At 44.9% G+C, this 19,814-nt stretch overlaps 1 protein-coding gene across 1 annotated transcript in view; it reads left to right on the top strand.

Annotated features, from left to right (window-relative positions):
* Nucleotides 1–19,814, top strand: part of LCT (lactase) — a 217,610-nt gene that overhangs the window by 128,330 nt on the left and 69,466 nt on the right. Inside the window, exons 10-13 of the mRNA XM_078682454.1 lie at nt 1,672–1,962; nt 3,997–4,195; nt 5,847–6,049; nt 10,402–10,511. Of these exons, the coding sequence (XP_078538580.1) occupies nt 1,672–1,962; nt 3,997–4,195; nt 5,847–6,049; nt 10,402–10,511 (803 nt within the window). The remainder of the gene's footprint in view (nt 1–1,671; nt 1,963–3,996; nt 4,196–5,846; nt 6,050–10,401; nt 10,512–19,814) is intronic.

Genomic DNA, 19,814 nt, shown 5'->3' with positions numbered 1-19,814 from the left:
GCTGCAAGCATTGGGGGGAGCTATTCATCAGCCAAAAGGAGCACCCGCCCTTGAGCTTCCACCATCTCTGCTAGCACTCCTCCACCTCCCACACCCTGCTCAGCCAGCATCAAATGATTAATAAGATCTTTATATTAGAATGTGGATCACTGATTTGAGGCCACCAAAGGGTAAATATAAACAGAGTAATAGATCCATGGAGCTGCAGTAGTGTAGCTTCAACTCCTGTCTCACTGCCCAGCTTCCTGCACAGAGTGAGTGCCACTGTACAGCCTCTAAGCTCTCCAGTATCCCTGCTCGTTACAGTGCTGCAGACAGCAGAACTTCCTTGCATATAGTGAGGAATAATGGGTGAAGGTGCAAATCTTAACATGCACTAACACACACAGAGGAATTAAGTAGCATGAAAGCTCATCCTTGGGTGTGTGTGGCTGTTCACCAGTGACATGTGAAGTAACAGTAGATGTTGTAGCAAGCAGGATTGTATGCTGCATGGATAAACACTTATAAGGTCCCAAAGGCGAGACCTATTGGCTATGCCAATGCTTGTTTGCACCTGCAATGCATAAAGTAGATTCACTTAACACAGTATGGGCCATATTATCAAGCAAAGGCGATACATTATCGCCGCTTTTATCGGCAGGAAACTGCTTGTGTTAACCTGGGCTTCTATGGGAATTCACAAGGGCATATTATCAAGCCCATTATCGCCGCTTTAGCGGCAGTTTCCTGCCGATAAAAGTGGCGATAATGTATCGCCCTTGCTTGATAATATGGCCCTAAGTTTCTAAGGGCCTAATTTTGAGCTCAGCGGATTGAGTATCTTCTGTCGGTATAGCGTAGCACTCTATTACGGCCATGCGTGAGGTATTCCGCCTGCCAAATTTAGAGATGTCCAACATCACAGCAGACATCTTTGGCAGGACCCGCCCCTACAGTGGTTTCTGTCAACACATTGAAAGTTTGACAGACGGCTCTCCATGAGCATGACAGAGCCATATGGCAAAGCTTTATTTTTTTTATTTCCAAAAACAAAATCCCAAAGTGGGATTTTTTTTTGTGTAAAAAAAAAACAATGAGCCTCATGGTGTGGGGATCAGTTACAAGATTTCACTGCCCCTTACTGTCAGGTTTTACACAGCTATAATGGACAGTGAAAACTGCCCATTTCACTGCCCACTCTAAATTTGGCAGGCGACATAAATGGCTAAACCTCCAATGGACCATACTCCGTCGGGCCGTTGGACGTGTATGTTGGTGGTGGAGATGGCGCAGTCTCTCCCACTGACATACTTCAGTTCTACCCATCTCTAAATGAGGCTTAAGTGCATCATGATGCAGACAAGATAAACTGTGGGTATTCCCCCGTTTAAAATATCCAACAGAATTGTTTGCAAATTTTAATTTAACAGTTTAATTGCCAGTTTCCAGACATTCCATTTTCAATATGTTTATTGCACAGTTTACATTATTTTCGTGTAGTCCAAGCAGGCATATATGAAGGTAATTTTGTTTCTAAATCAGCCCTCCGGAGCTTAGATACTTTAGTTTTCCTTCTGATTGCTAACATTCTACCAAAGTCAATGAAAGCCTGAATTTGATGGTGAAATAATTGGAAATCACAACTTCAGTTTGAAAAAAACACATATTTTTTGTTTGTATTTGTTAAAGATTGAAGGCGCCTGGAGGGATGACAACAAAGGGCTTAGTATCTGGGACCAGTTTGCCCACTCTGTCTTGAGAGTTGAAAATAACGAGAACGGAGACGTCGCTTGTAACAGCTACTATCAGTTCGAGGAGGATGTTGCAAACCTGAAGAACCTCAAGGTGACCCACTACCGTTTCTCCATCGCTTGGACGAGGGTTATGCCAGATGGTACAATGAAGTCTCTGAATGAAGCTGGATTGGACTATTACAGCCGCCTTATTAATGCCCTGCTCGCAGCCAATATCAAACCTCAGGTAGGAGCCATTCATTAACAGTGTTACTAACACTGGAGCCTGGCAGCATATTCATGGACAATGGGGAACTGGGGACACACAAAAGATACATGGGGCATGCATTCCAGGGCCGGACTGTCCACAGCGGGCACCGGGCATTTCCCCGGTGGGCCGGAGTGGTGGGGGCCGGTTTTGTGCCTGTGTGGGCCGTTTTTTTACAGGTCCCCGCCAGGTTTTGCAGCAATACTGCTCTACCTGCCCCTTTTAACAAAAGCGGAAGCGGTGCTTTTCGCTAGACCCCACCCGCCCCCTTCTCCGAGGGCTGGTAGGGCAGAAATCGCCAGAGCCGGTTGCTGTTCCCAGTCCGGCCCTAGTGCCTTCTGTCTTCTCCAGTGGGAGTGAGCCGTAATACTGTGGTGTGCAATGACAAATTGAGATCTACTATATTATACATGCGGTACCAAATGTGTGCCTCACGGGTGATATTCAGGCTCTAAAATTATGTCCCTTGAAGACTGAGATGTTGTGACTTTCTATAACAGTTTTTTCTTGTACATATGGAATATGTTTAAAGGACACAAAAAAAACAACAATGTAAATGTCCAATGTTTTTTCTTGTACATATGGAATATGTTTAAAGGACACAAAAAAAACAACAATGTAAATGTCCTTGTAAATACAGCCCCATTACACGCAACACTTTGTGTGAAAGGGGCGTTCCCACGCAACACCCATGGAACCTGACACATTTCCAGATTTACGAGGAATCGTAAAGCTGGAAACGCATTAGAATGCTCGCCACCCTAGGGGAGGCGTAGGGAGGCGAAACGAGGAGAAATGATTTAATTTCTCCTTGTTTTTTCCTCTTTCAATGCATACTGCATTCTACAGCACGCATTGACGGAGGAAATACCTGTAGTGATTGTTTTTGTGCAGAACAATCTCTCCATGACGCAGGCATCCTTGCGCCATGGTGCAAGGGTGCATGCGCCGGCGCATGGCAGCTGTTTGTGCGCCAGCACAGGGCAGAGCACAGGAATGCAACATATCATTGTAAATATGTTGCATTCCTGTGCATTGAAAGTGCCGCAGCGTGGCGCAGCCAAAGGGCTTGCGGTGCCGCGCTGCAGCACTTTCTTGTAGATCTGCCCCTCTGTTTTTCGGAAACCTGTCTTTAGAGTGTCCAACTCTGCAAATGCTCTCTGGCCAGTATCATTTTAATTTCTGCTACTTAAAGCTTACTTTTGGGGTTATAGATGTCACATTAGTGATGGAGTGTCCCATCCCCCAGACTCTAAATCAAGCTAAAAAGTTTTGTTTCAGTGTGTAGTTACTTAAGATGTTAATGGTTTTCCTTTTACAGTTTGAATATACTCTGCTCTACATTTGCAAACACAAATATACAATTGAAAGGCTGCCGTGGAGAGAAAATAAGTTGTTAACCTCTGTCCTACATCTCTCACTAGAAATATTTCTAAGGTGGTGAAATTGGTGTTCTATACAAAACCACTTAGTTATTCTCTGACCTCTCTCTCTTTTTTTTCTCTCTCTCTCTTTTTCTTCTTTCTATATGTCTATCGGTTTCTATCTGCCTCTTGCTCTTTTTCCTTTCTTATCTATTACTCTTTCTCACTCTCTTCTCTTATGTGGTCTGACACACACTCGCTCTTTTTCTCTTTTCTCCCTCATGCTCATTCTCTGTTTCTCTGTTTCTCTTCCTTTCTGTTCTCTGTTTTGCTCTGTCATGCTCGCTCCGTCTTTGTCTTCTGTTTTACGTTATCTTGCACTCACTCACTCTTTCTACATTTATTGTCTCACTGCCGATATCCCTCCTCCGTGTCTGTTTTCATCTTGTGCTCTCCTCATCTCTCTCTCCCTCTCTCTCTATATATATATTCTCCTCATCTCCCTCTCTCTTTCGCTTCTCCCTCTCTCTATTCTCTCTCTCCCTCTCTCTCTATTCTGCTCCTCTCTCTCTTCTCTCTCTCTCTCTCTATTCTCCTCCTGTCTCTCTCTCTCTATCTCTCTCTCTCCTATCTTGCTCTCGTCTCCTAGGTGACCATTTACCACTGGGACCTGCCACAAGCTCTCCAAGACATCGGAGGTTGGGAAAATGACACAATAGTTGAAAGATTTAAAGAATACGCCCACCTGCTGTTTGAGCGACTGGGAGATAGGGTGAAGTTTTGGATAACCCTCAATGAACCGTACATAATAGCCAATCTAGGGTATGGATACGGCTCTTCTGCACCAGGTATGATATTTCACTTAACCATACCCTGAACTGAAAACGGGTTTAAAAAGTAAAGATGGCGCTGCTTGTCATTTTAACAGTTTCGCCATATTTAAGTGTGCAGGCAAGAAATTAACCACTGTAGCTGTAATGCTTCGGGTTAGATCACTGACATTGTTACAATCTTCAGACACGTTTTGAAATATGCATTGTTTTGAACACCACATCTCATAAAATAATGTCTATTATGAAAGCTGATTATAGAGTTTATACCATTTCCAGGACAGAGAAAAGGACATGGAGTCCTGACAGAACTATGAATTTAAATATTTTTGGGTTGACCCTGATGTTCGCCAAGCTCCAGTGCTTAATTGGTAAAATATATAAAATAAATAAGTGCAGGGGCCTCTTGGCAGACAGTGTCCTGCGGTGAAACGGGAGTGTGCACCCATTTTCTGCACCACCAGGGCATTAATGTTCTGCAGAAGGAGCCACAGACACTTGTGCAGCCCCAGCTGTACTACTGATAGAGCCAGTGCACATGTAGTGCCGGAGTCTGGCCTGGGCAAATGAGGGAAACCCTTTGCACCTGTGCCATATTGTGGGTATGGGTGCAGAGGCATAGAGGCTGTCAGGAGGTCCACTCAGGGGTGTAGCGCAGGCACCTGCAGCCTCTGTGGTGCAAGGGGGTGAAGCCCACCTCTTCAAAGGGCCTCGATTAGTTAGGGGTTTCCCATTCAGGCCAAGGAATATATGTGATACATGCAGATCCAGGGGTCGCTCATCGCATTCGGCACGGCGGCCCCATCATTTTCTGTTCCGCCACTGGGTGCACTGACTGTGTGTCAAAAATAGGCTGCGCACAGTCAGTGAGACACCTGAGTGCAGCCCATACATGCACTGAACCCACTGGCTGAGGGATATATAAGTCCCCTTTTTGAAGTGCAGACAGCTGCTGCCTGCACAGTGAATGATAGAGTTGCTGCTTCACCCAACTGCTCTGTCTTTCACTAATATCCTAGCCCAGGGCATGCACAAGTTTACGGCTGCGCTGTGAGCAGTTCATTGATGGTAACAGGGTGCACTGCCTAGGACTGCGCTAGGCACACCTTATTAAAAGTGCGCTGTGGCATATCGGGGCAGTGTGCTCAGCCGCAGTCGGTAGGGGAGTACCTGATGGGGCGGTGACGTGGGGAGGGGGAGGGGCATGGTGGGGGTTAGTAATGTATGGATAATGGAGGTTTGCAGGTAAGTAAACATATAAATAAATCAAACGAATTTCATTGCGTGCACTGCATCCCCAAATGCAATGCAGTGCGCGCAACGAAATTCGTTTGATTTATTTAAATGTTTACTTACCTGAAAACCTCCATTATCCATACATTACTAACCCCCACCCTGCCCCTCCCCCTCCCCACGTCACCGCCCCAGCAGGTACTCCCCTACCAACCGCGGCCGAGTGTGCTCATACCATAATGCAGCATCAGGTGCCCAACGTTTTTCCTAGGAGTTACCAAATACCATGGGCCTTATTTATGAGGCCTTGCAACACTTTTGCGCTGCCGTTGCATCGCTTTTTGCGACGCTCCAGCGGTGTAAGAAATGCTCCATGTTGCGTCCTATTTACAAAGTGACTCATGCAAGCAATCCATGTTGTTTTGTGTTGTTGAAGGAATCTCTGGCAGGCCTGGCCGTGCACCTTACGTCGTAGGGCACAACTTATTGAAGGCCCACGCTGAAGCCTGGCACCTGTACAACGACAACTACAGAGCAAAACAGGGCGGCCTGATCTCCATCACCATCAACTCAGACTGGGCTGAACCCAGAAACCCACATAAACAGGAGGATATCGATGCGGCTCGAAGATACGTGCAGGTAACGTGATCAAGGGAGCAACTTGTTCCAAAATGGCTGCCACATTATGATTTATCAAGTTTGAGCCTCCGGTGACTAACAAAGATGCCTCTGCTACTGTTTTCAAGACATTTGGGAGTGTTTGAAGTACTTTGGCTACATAAAAAATATGTTAGGCCCTATTTAAAAGGAATTAACGCAGCACAGTGCCTCAAGCCATTTGGCTGCGCAGCGTTAATTCCAAAGAAAAGGGATGTATCACATCTAGAACAATATGATGGATCCCTTCGCTCTCCCTTACGCTGGCACACAATTAGCTGCCATGCACCAATGCAGGCACCATTGCATCATGGTGCAAGGATGTCTGAATCACGGGGATGATTGTTTTTGTGCAGGAAGTGACACCTTCCTGCACAAAAGCAATCACTAGAGGTGATTTCCTCTTCTTATGTGTGCTGCAGAATGCAGCACGCAGAGAATGAGAAAATAAATGAGGAGAAATGAAAACATTTCTCCTTGTTGCGCCTCCCACTGGGGAGGTGTAGAATTCTGACGCATTTCCATGTTTACGATTACTTGTTAATCTGGAAATGCGGCAGAAGCCATGGGTGTTGCCTTGAAACACCCACAGCAACACCCATGGCACGCCCCTTTCGCACAAGGTGTTGCATGTAAAGGGGCCATATTTACAATGACTCAGAAAGCCACGTAGGATGGCTTTACGTGTCATTGTAAATATGGTGCAGCCGGTTGCGCCGCCTGTGTATCACAAATAGTGACACACCGGCGGCAATAAGAGCTTGTAAATAAGCCCCATTATCTATAGCTAACCTGACATATGGACTGCAGATGAGGTACAAAGTGTACTTCTATGAACTGCAAGGTAGGTCACAATGTTTACATAGCTAGAGGCTATGAGTGTAGAGCTGTCTGATCACAGTGACCTGAGGGAGGCAGAGACGTACACTATGTACCCAAAAAGTGCAGTACATATTTCTTGTAAGAATCTACACCTTGTCCATTTTCTAGCTGAAAATATTTACCCTGTGGACTATTTAGTGGAGCTTAACCACTTGGGTGCTCATGACGGCTCCACGCCGCCATAAGCCACGGGCGGCGTGTGCTCATGACGGCGTGGAGCTGTCATGCCGCTGCCGCTCCACCCACGCAACACTAATTTCCCACCTGTGCAGGTGAATTAATGAGCAGGCATGGTCATGATGGAACCACACCATCATGAGCACACGCCGCCCGTGACTCATGACGGCATGGAGCCGTCAAAAGCACCGAAGCGCCGGCTCACCCCCTAGCCCCCCACGCCGCGGTGGAATTCGCGGCGCAGGGAAGGGGTTGATCTAATGAATGTTGACATAAGATAAAAGGTAATGAAAGTGAATTTTGTCCTTGTGTGTTTATGTTGTGGTAGTTGTTGTGTTGTACAGTTGTGTTGTCTGGTTTCCTTAATATGTTGACTTACTGTGTTTTGTTTTGTTTTGTTGTGTTGTGTTATCTAGCTATGTTGTAGTGGTGCATGGCATTGTAGTGTGCCATGTTGCCTTGCCGTTGTGTTGTTTTATCAGTGCACCTATGGTGTTGTATTGTTATTTCATTCTGTGTTTTTTGTGTGAGATGAGGCTTTTGTGTTATGTTACTGAGCTGGTTTTGGGTTATTATTGTTCTTATTTGAGTCTGTTTGGGTGTTTAATACCGTAACCCTCATGTTCCCAAAATATTGTCTATACTGTCTAGAATTACTGTGTGTCATCACTATGAACGGATCAATCACGATCATACAAAATTCTTTTAGTTTCATAAATGTGCATACGCAAAGAGTACCCCATCACGAGCCTTCAAAGCTAAGGTAGACATTCTTGTATTGTGCATACAACAAAACTCTCTAGGCCTCTTTATAAAAAGTGACGCATCGCTGGGCAGAAAAAATGATGCATCCCTTTTCATAGTGCCATCTTTCCGGCACCATGGATGTGCCGTATTTACAATATGGTGCTCCATGGCGCAAGGATTTACAGATATCTTAGGATTTCTGACGTATCTGGTGGTGCAAAATGATGCATTGCTGGAGAGTGTCAGAAAACTGACACAACTCCAGCACTGTGTCATAACCCATTGGCGAGTCCCATGTGAAAAGACCTGTGGCAATCCTTACGCCTGCTTCAAGCAGGTGTAAGGATTATGGCGCAGTCAGGTTATAGTCCTGAGGAAGACTTCGGCATGAGGACCCAAACAGTCTGCTGACCTTTTGGGGTCGAAACGTCGACTACATCACTGCCCTATGCCAATTTGATCAACAGTGCTTGCTTCACTGTGATAGTGTATTTCAAACAATGGCCTTTTACATGTCTCCATGATAATTGTATAGCTGAGTGAAGCCAGCTCTAATTGTAATGCATTTGATGTCACTACCTTTCTCTTTCACTCCCCCAATCCTCACAAAGCGCACCCTACTATTTACCCTTTCTTTCCCCCACTTCGTGGGGCACTTGATAAAATACCCTGTCCCATATTTATTCTGATGCTCAATATGATTAAATAATATTGAACGCTCTATTGTGTTGTGTCATTTGAATTAATGCCGGCTGGCATTTAATTACGTGTGTTTTTTTTAGTTGTAAGACTTGGACTACTCCCTTTCTGTACTGTAGTCTACCCAGGTCCCAGGACTTGTCTGGGTTTACCCTTTTCTGTAACTCCTTCATAAATAAGGGCCCTCTGCTTCTTTATGTGTCATACCTCTCTTTCAGAATTGTTAGAAAAATAAGCTCCTCAAACTGATTAATCCCAAACTAGCAGATTGCTGATCTCGCTTAATACTCTGCTTGCCTCAGCCAAAGCCATGGGAAGCGGTATGCAGAGGGTCCGAATATTCAGATTTGATCATACTGTGCACAATGCCTAAATATCTGCAAAGTGGCTTTACAGAGTGCACATCGTTCATAGTTGGAAAGCTGCACCTTCGGTGGAGAGAATTTATAGAGCCCTTCTCCAAATTATGGAGGGGCCCATCACTTTGTATTACACCAGGGTTGACAACAGGCGTCCAACAAGACATCCTGTACACAACCAGTCCTGGAATTTCTACACATGTAATACATAAATACATAAATAAATATAGATTTCACTGTTGGGAACTTACCAACAACTAGCGATAATTATCGCTATGTTGGCTTAGCGGCAATAATTTTATCGCCGTGTTGCGGCGATTTTTATCGCTTAGGAGCCTTGCTATTATCAAGGTTTATCTCCTAAGCGATAAAAATCGGCCGAAATGCATGAATATCGCTGTAAAGTCAGCGATATTCATGCATTACCGAGCTAATGCTCTTAGCCATGTTATCCACCTCCCATTGGATAAAATGGCTAAGAACTGCTCAGGGCAGGTGTTAGCTTTTGGAGATATCCGCGCTTAGCGCGAATATCTACAAATGTTGGTAATAGGAGATAGCGATGTTAGCGACTGTTTCCAGTCGCTAACATCTTGGCACGCCCACTTTGCATGTCATTAGTGATAAATATCTCTGACATGCAAAGCGGGACCCAAGATGGTCGCTATCGCCTACTAGCTGACGCTAACTGGTGTTAGCGACAGCTAGGTAATAGGGAGATAATTTTATCTCCGCTTTCTTGGCTTTTAAAGCCAAAAAAGCGGAGATAAATCCCTTGATAATATGCCCCTCTATTTTACCTTGCGGAGAAACCCTTGCCCTTGCATCTCTACTAATATTTAGGGGTATTTAGGAGTGTTCCCACCCTGGGAAGGTATTTATTCCTGTCCTTGGAAGGAGTAAATATCCATCAGTTTACAGTGTGAGAATGGGTCGGAGACGTGTGTGAAAATCCACAAACGACTGATTTTTAGTGTTCCCAATGTAGTACGCATTCCCTTCCTTGGATCCACACAATGTGAAGGAGGACCAATGACGTTTCCCTTAGTTTTTATTTAAATTTAGTTGCTTTCTAAAAACTGTTTTAGGAGTCTCCATGAACATTGGATTTTTCAACTCTCTCCCAATGTTTTAGATCAAAAGCAAATGCAATCGACTCGAGAACATAGACTACAGGTCAGTTTTAGATAGCATTTACGTTTTCTGCTGTCCACTACCATGTTTACTCAGGGTGTAGAATGGAAGAAAACAGCACTTCTCTAAGTTTATTTTTTTGAGTTTAGGCTACCTAACTCGCATGCCAACCCAATTGCTGTAGTGCATTTTAGAGCAGAACCTATCAGGAATTATTGTCAACAGAGTACATGCAGTGGAAATAGAAACACTATTCTGTTGTCTTCATGAAAACGTGTTCTTTGGTCATGGCAATATTCCATGCTTTGTATAACATTTCTTCATTCATTGCCACAGTTTTATGGTGGATGGTTTGCACATCCAATTTTCAAAAATGGCGACTACAATGAGGTCATGAAAACAAGGATTCGGGAGCGGAGCCTTGCACAAGGGCTAGCGAAATCTCGGTAAGGATTTGCTGACTCGATGCATAAATGGGGGTACAGTACACCCTGCCATACATAAGAAAGTTGTACTTACAATGAATGTAATTAATTGTGCATATAATCTGTTTCTTCTTCTTGTAAACAAACTATAGACGATGCGTCTCTCTTATTGTCTGAGGTCGCCTAACAGGAAAAATAAAATAATAACATCATGTTATTATCATTTTATTTTTACGGCCTAGCTTTAGGTGCAGGCCGGGGCTGGCCTGCCAACACAGCAAGAAGGAGTGGTGAGCACTATCTAAGTGTGTATGACTTTTTGACTGGCAGTCTTGGCCCTGCCAACCAGTCAGACCCACCTAGCATGTTCTCTACTCAGCTATGTTCTGCAGCCTGGGTGGAGAACATGCACAGGCTCCCAGTCCCTGTCTGACTGCCAAACCATGACACTCAGACCAATCATAACGCTGCTGACATGCTGGTGACAGCAGCGTCGTGATTGGCTAGGGCAGTGCGGAAGCCTGTGGGCTTCCTGTTTCCTGCATCAGACAGAGGAGAGGAGGCAGCATTCTGCAAATGGCACTCTTGTGCATGTGTGCATGTGTGCTTCACCTCTATGATGTAGACACTCTTCTAATCTGGGTGGAATGAGCTGGCTTCTAATGCATAGATTAAATTCTTTGCCACCATGGTGAACTTGTCATCTACAGCCTCTCTGGCATCTCTCGATTTTTCTTTTAACTACGATTGGGTTTTTGAGTGCAAGTTTTCGCGCATCATAAAAAAGATCCCCCCTAGGTGTTTTTACAGAACAGACTGCATTTAGCACTCGAGTAGCTGGCTTACTCAGTTGCCAGGGAATTCTTAGGAGAAGCTTGCTGGTTCACTATCAGTTTTAAATTGGATTTACCACTACATTGTTGCCCCATAAAACTCCTGAGATCTCTATGTCTAGAGTTCTGTTCAGTTCTGAACCAGCTTCTCAATATTTTGCTTTTTTACATTGTGGTCCATATTTTAAGCGCTGTGTCATAACTCATTTAGTAAAGAAACCACTGTGGGATGCACCCAACTCATGAAATTATTCATCCTATTTCTTTGTCTCCTCCTGCAGCCCTACCTTGTGAACATTGTTTGTCTGAACAGTGTGGTAACCAGAATATTTAGGCCTAAATATCAACTGACAAAAATGTCCTAAATATTGTTTACGAAAACATCGCCCCATAGGACTTAATAAAAGAAAAGCTGCACCCTCTTAATAAAAGAAAAGCTGCACCCTCTTAATAAAAGAAAAGCGGCACCCTCTTAATAAAAGAAAAGCTGCACCCTCTTAATTAAAGAAAAGCTGCACCCTCTTAATAAAAGAAAAGCTGCACCCTCTTAATAAAAGAAAAGCTGCACCGTGTAAATGACATTTTTGCAAGCGATATATAGGGCACATTTATGTCAGACAATATTTTTGTTATCAATATTTTGACATACAACCTTCAGGTACTATGTTAACTAGTTCAATGACTGGATGATTTCTAGGCTGCCTTTCAACCCTATTGGGGAACAGAGTTACTTCTGCTGTCGACTTTAGACAACCTGTCAATAGTGAGCCCGGCCGGGCAACGTTGTCATTGCCCTAGTCCTTCTGGTTCTTTCTGCAGCTTTTGATACCATTCAACATAATATTCGATTCTGTCACTTCTAGGAAATCTTCATGTGTTTTCCATGCTTCTACTCAGTTACAATTTCAGGACTGTTGTCTAGTGGCGGCTGGTGAAATTATAAAGGCGTAGGGCATAATTATCACATAATCGATTTTGCGTGTGCAGTTAACGTTCTAAACCTGCTTTTTAGGGGATGAGGGCAATTGCTACCACAGAAACATAAATAAACAATCCCTCCCATCTCTAAATATTAACCTGCATGAAGGAGGGTGAAGAGGCTGCAGTGCTGTGCTCAGGCCAGCCTGGAAGGATTACAGTGCAATTGCCTGCAGCCTCTACTCTCGTTCACGCTGCATGCTGCTGGCATTACTAGCTTTGTGTAAAGAGCTAGCATGCAGCTGTAGGCCATGCACACAGGACGATCACTCACAGTTTGAGAGAGTGACTTTCTAAGTGCACTTCATATGCGAGGCACTCCCGGAAGAAGCGAGTACTGCTAATTCTTTCTTCTGAAGAGCGTCTATTTATTGCTGATTAGATGTTAGAAAGGGTTGGGGAGGCGTCGGTGAGACAATCTTCTTTATGGACTCCTCCCCAGCCCCTCACAAAGCCCAACCAACAGTGAGGAGAAAGCAAAATGAGGGTGGAGCCCATGAACGTCCTCCAAGCCTGCCCCACCCACTACTTCCTTGACTGTGCTTGTGTGTCCTGCACCCAGACCTTAGAAACCAATGGAACCGAGTTGGCCACTCCCAGGGCCACAAACAAATCACCCTAGTGCCGAACAAACCACTGGTACTCACAAGAAGCCACACCTCTTCAATGATGCAATCGCTCTCACTTGTGCCTCAGGGGTGAGTGAGAACCTCGCTCGGCATAGGCGGAATTACATGCTCATAACAAAAAAGGCACACAACTCGAGCCTGATAGAGCAGCCAGTCCTTTCCCTGAGCTGCTTGTGTGTTTCATTCTTCTCTTCTTTCTCTTCTCTGTGGCAGGGCACCACCACTTTCGCCAACATGCACCAACCGCCCCTGATGTTGTCTGGTGTGGTGACCAGGACTGAGTTCTGTCTCTCAGCTCTCTAATATCTATGAGCCACGGGATTACATTTTCTGGCCACCGGTTCCCAACATTTACCTTAAACCAATCATACCTAAATTCTACTGGAGCTTTACGGGCACAAGGCAGCACACATGGAAAAAGCAAAAATGAGGATAAATAATGCATTTCTCCTTGTTTTGCCAACTTAAGCCCAGGTTTTCCCTGGTGTTCATTTTGGCGGTGCCTCCTATTTATGCTGCCCTTGTAAATAGGGAGCAGTGTCAAAATCAATTGGTTTTGCCCTGTTTTGCCTGACCAGAGGGTCCATGAGGGAGCAACCCCCGTTAGAGAAATGCATCAACTATAGTGGTCCTACGCACAGCCCGCTGTGAAGCTTTCTGTGGCTTGGGAAGGGCTGGGCCTCGCCTGGAAAACGTGGTCAGTCTGTGGAAGGTGGACGCAATATAATCAAAGTCGGAACTGCACCACATAAGAATGAGCAACCCAGACTGAGGCCTGTGCCAGACGTTATGAGGCGAGATTGAGACACGGAGAGAGGCCTGGAAGAGACACACTTGCAGCAGGAACCGAGGAGGCCCGATTTCACGGCTGGACTTACCCAGCGCAACTCACTCAACTACATAACCAGCACTGGGACAATCGACGTTGGAGAAGTCCGGTACATACAGCTGGCCTTGGCAATCAGATGTGGTTCATCTGTAGGGGTCCTGGTAGCCAGTGAAAAACAGGGCCCTGACTGGCTGGTATGGGCGAGCTGTGTATGGTGGGCACACTCATATGCATAGACTGAACCAAGCTGCATTGAGGTGCACCACATGTGGCACAAGCTCCCCAGTCTGGGATGGAAACCTGCGGTTCCACATGCTGGGTGTGCCATTAATGGAGGTGCATTGAGTGCACCCGCTGCAAACTCTGTCCTAATTCACTCGCATCAATATTGCTACAGAGCAGAGGTGCCAGAATGGGGAAATCAAATAGATCACAGGCAAAACTTCCATCCGAACTGCGGAAAACCCCTAAACCCAGTGATGCGAACATAACTACATCAGACTCCGGCCTTGAGCCTGCTAACCCCTTGTGCATGAGGACCTATGGCAAATATTGGCAGCCATGCAGCGTAATCTGACAAAAATTGATTGGAAGATAGATGCCATCACGTTTCGCATGAACAGGATGTAAGAGGTTGGATAAGCACACGGAGATGTTGGATGACATAGAGAAAAGAGACTCTGATGCGGAAGACACAATTAATATATACTCTGCGACACAAAATAAATGGATACATTATTGAACGTATTGCAAGCGAAAGCAGAGGACCTGGAAGCGAGATTGAGATGGAACAATATATGCATAGTAGGAATAGCAGAATTCACAAATGTCACCAACATGGAGCAGTTTGTTGAGCGCTAACTTGTGGACGTGCTTGCTAGGGACACATTCTCTGATATATTTGTTGTGGAGAGAGCCCACTCCTCCTTGTCACCAAGAGGCCCCAGGTGCTGCTGAGATGCAACTCCGCATAAGACAGGGGAACTGAAAGTATTACGATATGAGGGCTCGGTGTTGTTCAGGTAATAAGTTCAGGAGGCCCGGCAGCAGTTAATCCCAGTGAAGAAAGGATTGTGTGAGTTAAATTTAGAGTATTGTATGATGTACCTTAACAAGTTGAGAGCCTTGACCGGGGAAAAGGCTCACTTCTTCACGGATCCAAAACTGGTGCTCCAATTCCTTAAGCAGAAGTGGGTAGCAAGTGGCAAGAGGAGCTCATCCAGAACCACCCATAACGAACAATAAGATGCACCGGATACAGAGGAGCAATAATTCCTAGTTATCACCAGAGATGCAACAGGACCGATTCGAAAAGAGACTGGCTGGACAGAATTGAGTGTGATGGGACGTGATGTGCAATGTAGATGACTCTCATGAACTATTGCCCCCCTCCCTTCTTTAACTGTTACAGGGCAGCCACAGGGTTGCACCGTAAATTATGGATGGGCCCTTGGCCTTCTGGCTCTGATCTGGTCCCGGTATCCCAGTAAGACTGTTCTGATCTAAACACGATGGGCCATACATGAGGCCAGGATGTGGGTCTGGGGCATGTCGGAGACTTTCGCATTCACGGGAGATGCTGGCTTGGTCTGCCCTTCTCTGGAGGATTTTCTAGGTAAGAGAAGACTGGCCGAGGCAAGGGAACTATTAATGCTCGTCCAAGGAGAGTCAGGCCATAAGTTAGAGTCAGCGTTCTAAGAGACTGGCTGGGTCCGATGAGGAATCAGAGAGCGGGTAATATCCACCTCCATGTGAACTAAATTTTGTTTAATCAGTAATTCCTTGTTTTGTGTGTGGGGAGGTTTGAGAAGGAGGGATTGTGGGCACTTAAGTGCTGTACAGAGTTAGGGTATATATAGCATGGGAGGGTCTCCCAGGGCTTGCATAAAGTTACAGGAGGTATGCACAGATCCAAGGGTCAGATACGTCATAGCCCCCTGCTATAAGGGTGGTTTGGTAGGGGTCTATGGCTCAAATATTGACAAGCTGCAGTTTCGTCACTCACTTTGTGCTTGCTTACATCAGGGATGGTGACCTACTTCAGATCTGGGGGATTTTGATTGCTTGTTAGACCCTGCACAAGATCGATCCAAGGGCCCCTCCCATGGAATGTCCCCACCTGCGAAGGCCATACTTGACTTTGCAGACTGCACGGGATTGATCGACAAATGGAGGCATCTCCCACAGGTGGGGGTACACTCATTACTCTACATACACAATGTACACACTTGAATAGATCTTTGGTTAATATCTAGGAGTCTGGCATCTAGAGTTATTAAGTGTGAACCACTACCGTGCACCTACTCTGATCACTCCTCAGTGTTTTTTTAAATAGAGCTCTGTACTCATAAAGCCACGGCCTTCGCCTAGAGATTCCCCCATACTCACTTCTAGATGCAGCTTTTTTTTAATGAATCTTTTTATTAATCAACAAAACAACATCCTATTCACAGTTTTGCAGATTAATTCACTTTGCAGGGTCAAGCTAGAAGCAGTTTTTAAGGCCGAGTTATCACAAACAATAGCAGAATTTTTTACTAATAATGTCGGCTCTGTCAACAGTTTTACCATGGTGTGGCAAACTTTTAAGGTATTTATCAGGGGTATCCTTATCTGCAAAACATGCGGAAGTGCTCAGACCTCTCAGGGTCGACTAGCGATTCTAGAAAGGGAAATAGCAGATTTGGAATACACATCAAAAATCCGGAGATAGACAAACCCTAAGCAAAATATGAGCTGGGCAGGAAGAATATCATGACGTTCTAGCAAGCGAAATCATACATATGGGTAAATACGCAGTTGCCAAAACATATGTTGAGGGCTAACGCCCAGGTGCCACTTTGACTACACTTGTACAACCAAAGAGGGAATCAGAGGTAATTCTGGAAATCCAGGATGAGGTGGGCAACACTGTGTATGACACAGATCAAATAGCTGATAGATTTCGGAGTTACAATGCTGACTTATACCGTATCCTTACGGACGGCAACGAAATAACAAACTATCTGGAACACATAGCAATGACGTGGCTCAGCATAGTACATAGAGAGCTTCTAATGGCTCCATTGGACCCCAGGGAGATACGCATTGCACTAGCAAGCATGCAAGCTGGGAATGCACCGGGCATAGATGGCCTTACGGTGGCTTTTTAAAAGGCCTGCCAGGACCTTCTGATACTGCACCTTGATACACTGTTTGAGGAGATTGTGCAGACTGGAGAAATGCCCCAGTCAATGCGTGAAGCCTTGATTGTTAAGCTACTAGAACCAGGCAAACAATCAAATCAATGCTCCTCATATCGGCAATTGTCCTTATTAAATGTTGACACAAAATTTAACTAGCAATTTTAGAAAATTGTTTGGTGTGCTGCAATTGGTAGATCTAGAGGTGACAGCAGCAGCCATTTTCCTGGACGCCGAAAAAAGTTCAACTCTTTTGACTAGGAGTTCATGCTGACAGTGCTCAGACGGATTGGAGAAGGGGATGTCTACCTGCGTCTAATCAAGGTGTTCTACACCAATCCAGTAGCACGAGTTGGAGGTGGTACTATTATCATGCCCCAAATTGCAATCACCAGGGGCACTCATCAGGGCTACCCATCATCGCCATTACTGCATGCACTGGTATCCGAACTTCTAGCATGTGCGCTCAGGGCATATCATGCGCATAGAGGGTTGCGGTTCCTGGGTATACTCTCTTGATATCTTCGTATGCAGACGAAACCTTGTTGTATGTCTGTTACCCGGAGAGCAACTTTTCGCCCATGCTCAGAGAAGTGGTGCAGTTGGGTAGCCTCTTGTGTCTCAGTGTCAACTAGGTTAAGTCTGTAATCTTCCCACTTACCATGTCCATGATTTCCTCAACATTAGAATTCTCTCTTTGGTGGATGTCGGACTCTGTAAGATATTTGGGGATGCAGTTTCATAATGATCCAACTGTTGTCTTGTCAGACAACTATGAGAAGGCAATGCATAGATTAAAAGAGGATGTTAACCGCTGGATTAGATTACCACTGTCCTTAATGGGGCGGATAACCCTCATGAAAATGATTGTTCTCCCTAGGTTCTTATTCTTATGCAGGAATATCCCTATACTACTGCTGTGGACAGTTTAAACTACCTTACGCTCCTCACTGATCAAACTGGCATGAGCAGGGTAACAACCAATGGTTTGTTGGGAGGTCCTTACCATGCCATATTATATGGGGCCTCAACGCGCCCGATCTGGAATCATATAAAGCGGCGCAGGGCTCGTTTGCATTCAACTGGCTGTGGCGCCCACAAGATTTACCTCATTTGCACTTAGAGGGAGATGTTGCCTCCCCCCACACATACCCCAGACGTTATTCCATTCCCTAACAAGAAGACAAGGGGGCCTATTCTCAAGAATGTCTGATAAACATCGCCAAATCAGCTGAACGCAACTTTGCACATCGCAGTCTATCACGGGAAAACAACGCTGTGTTAACATAGTATTTGCACTTAGAAGGAGATGTTGCCTCCCCCACACACTACCCCAGACGTTATTCCATTCCCTTACAAGAAGACAAGGGGGCATATTCTCAAGAATGTGTGAGAAACATCGCCAAATCAGCAGAACGCAACTTTGCATATCGCAGTCTATCGCGGGAAAACAACACAGTATTCTCAACACTGCAGCACTATGCGATAGTCCCTCAATAAGGTGTCAAATGAACGCGTTAAAATTAACACGCCGCCGCAAAAATGCGAAACACCAATGCCAGAAAAGGTGCGATAAGGCCAATCGCGATACACAAATCAGTGATAACCAGTGACAGGGCTGCAATTCCCACGCGTCATGCGGGAAAATGCACCATAAAAGCAGAGTAAAAAAACGGTGAGATGACAATGTACGAGCACAACCCCACATCCGTGACAGAGAACAAATTATCATTGTCCTGCACTAAATAGGCATCTCCTCACAGTCACAACATACATTGACATGCAGTCTGCATGTAAACTGCTCCAATTCTGAAACATGTATGGAACACACTGTGAAACCGCATCTCCCCTTCACATCGCAGAGGGACAAGCCACCCCTCCTGCACACAGACGTGTCATGACCATGATCAATCAATTATGAAAGTGTGGACAAATAGAGGGGTAGTGACTCCCACTTACGTACATGTTGACCATGTTGTGGGACTTGAGTCACAGGGGGCATCCCTGTATCATTGAGGCACATATCTGACCCCAAAAGGAGCCCTGTTGTCAACTGTAGGTCAAAAATGGCTGCCATAATGGAATGATTTCGGACGCATGTGAAACGCCGAAGAGTGGGATTCCCTACTAACTGTGACACACAGAACTGGCACTTCGAATACGTGACACCATAAACTGCCTCTCTGCACAGAGGTGACACACTTACCATCCATGAACACATCATAAAAATGTTAGCCCCACATGTCGCACACACACCTGTCTGAGTGATGTGCCTGTACAGATGAGTGTCAAACAAAAAGATCCCTTTGGGCTCCTTGTAAAGCATACAGCAAAAACCAACTCACATCCAATCATATGACACTCACCAGCACCAAATAGATACCGAGAGCATAATATAAGAATATCCTGTATTTTTTATTAAACAGATATCATAAAATATGTAGAAAGCAACACAAATAGGTCATCAATACACATATATTAAAAACATTTCATTCATATAGCAGAGGGAGAACCTCATAATGTTAAAAAAGCAGGCAAACAACAACCTGCTCCATAACAGAGGCACTTTAAGTACATAGAATTAAATGCTGATGTTCCTAGTTTGATGTATAAATAACATTCCGTTTCTTCAATTTAAATCAGATGTTATTTTAAGTGCTTTCTTGAACCAGAAACTGCTCTATTCAAGCCAGGTGTTGTTTGAGTGCTTTCTAAAAGATGCGACGCGTTCCGGTGGTATTGTGTTGTTCACCACCTTCTTCAGGCTACCAAATACTTTTAACAAATCGCCCGAATCATTCATCTAAAAAATAGTAATATAAAATAAATATATATGAGATACTTTTTTTACAAGAAACTTAATTTCTAACATT

Source organism: Lissotriton helveticus, chromosome 3_1 (genome assembly GCF_964261635.1).
Source record: "Lissotriton helveticus chromosome 3_1, aLisHel1.1, whole genome shotgun sequence".
In the NCBI taxonomy this organism is placed as follows: domain Eukaryota; kingdom Metazoa; phylum Chordata; class Amphibia; order Caudata; family Salamandridae; genus Lissotriton; species Lissotriton helveticus.
The sequence above is the reverse complement of the archived record's forward strand: the minus strand, read 5'-3'. Positions and strand labels throughout refer to the sequence as shown.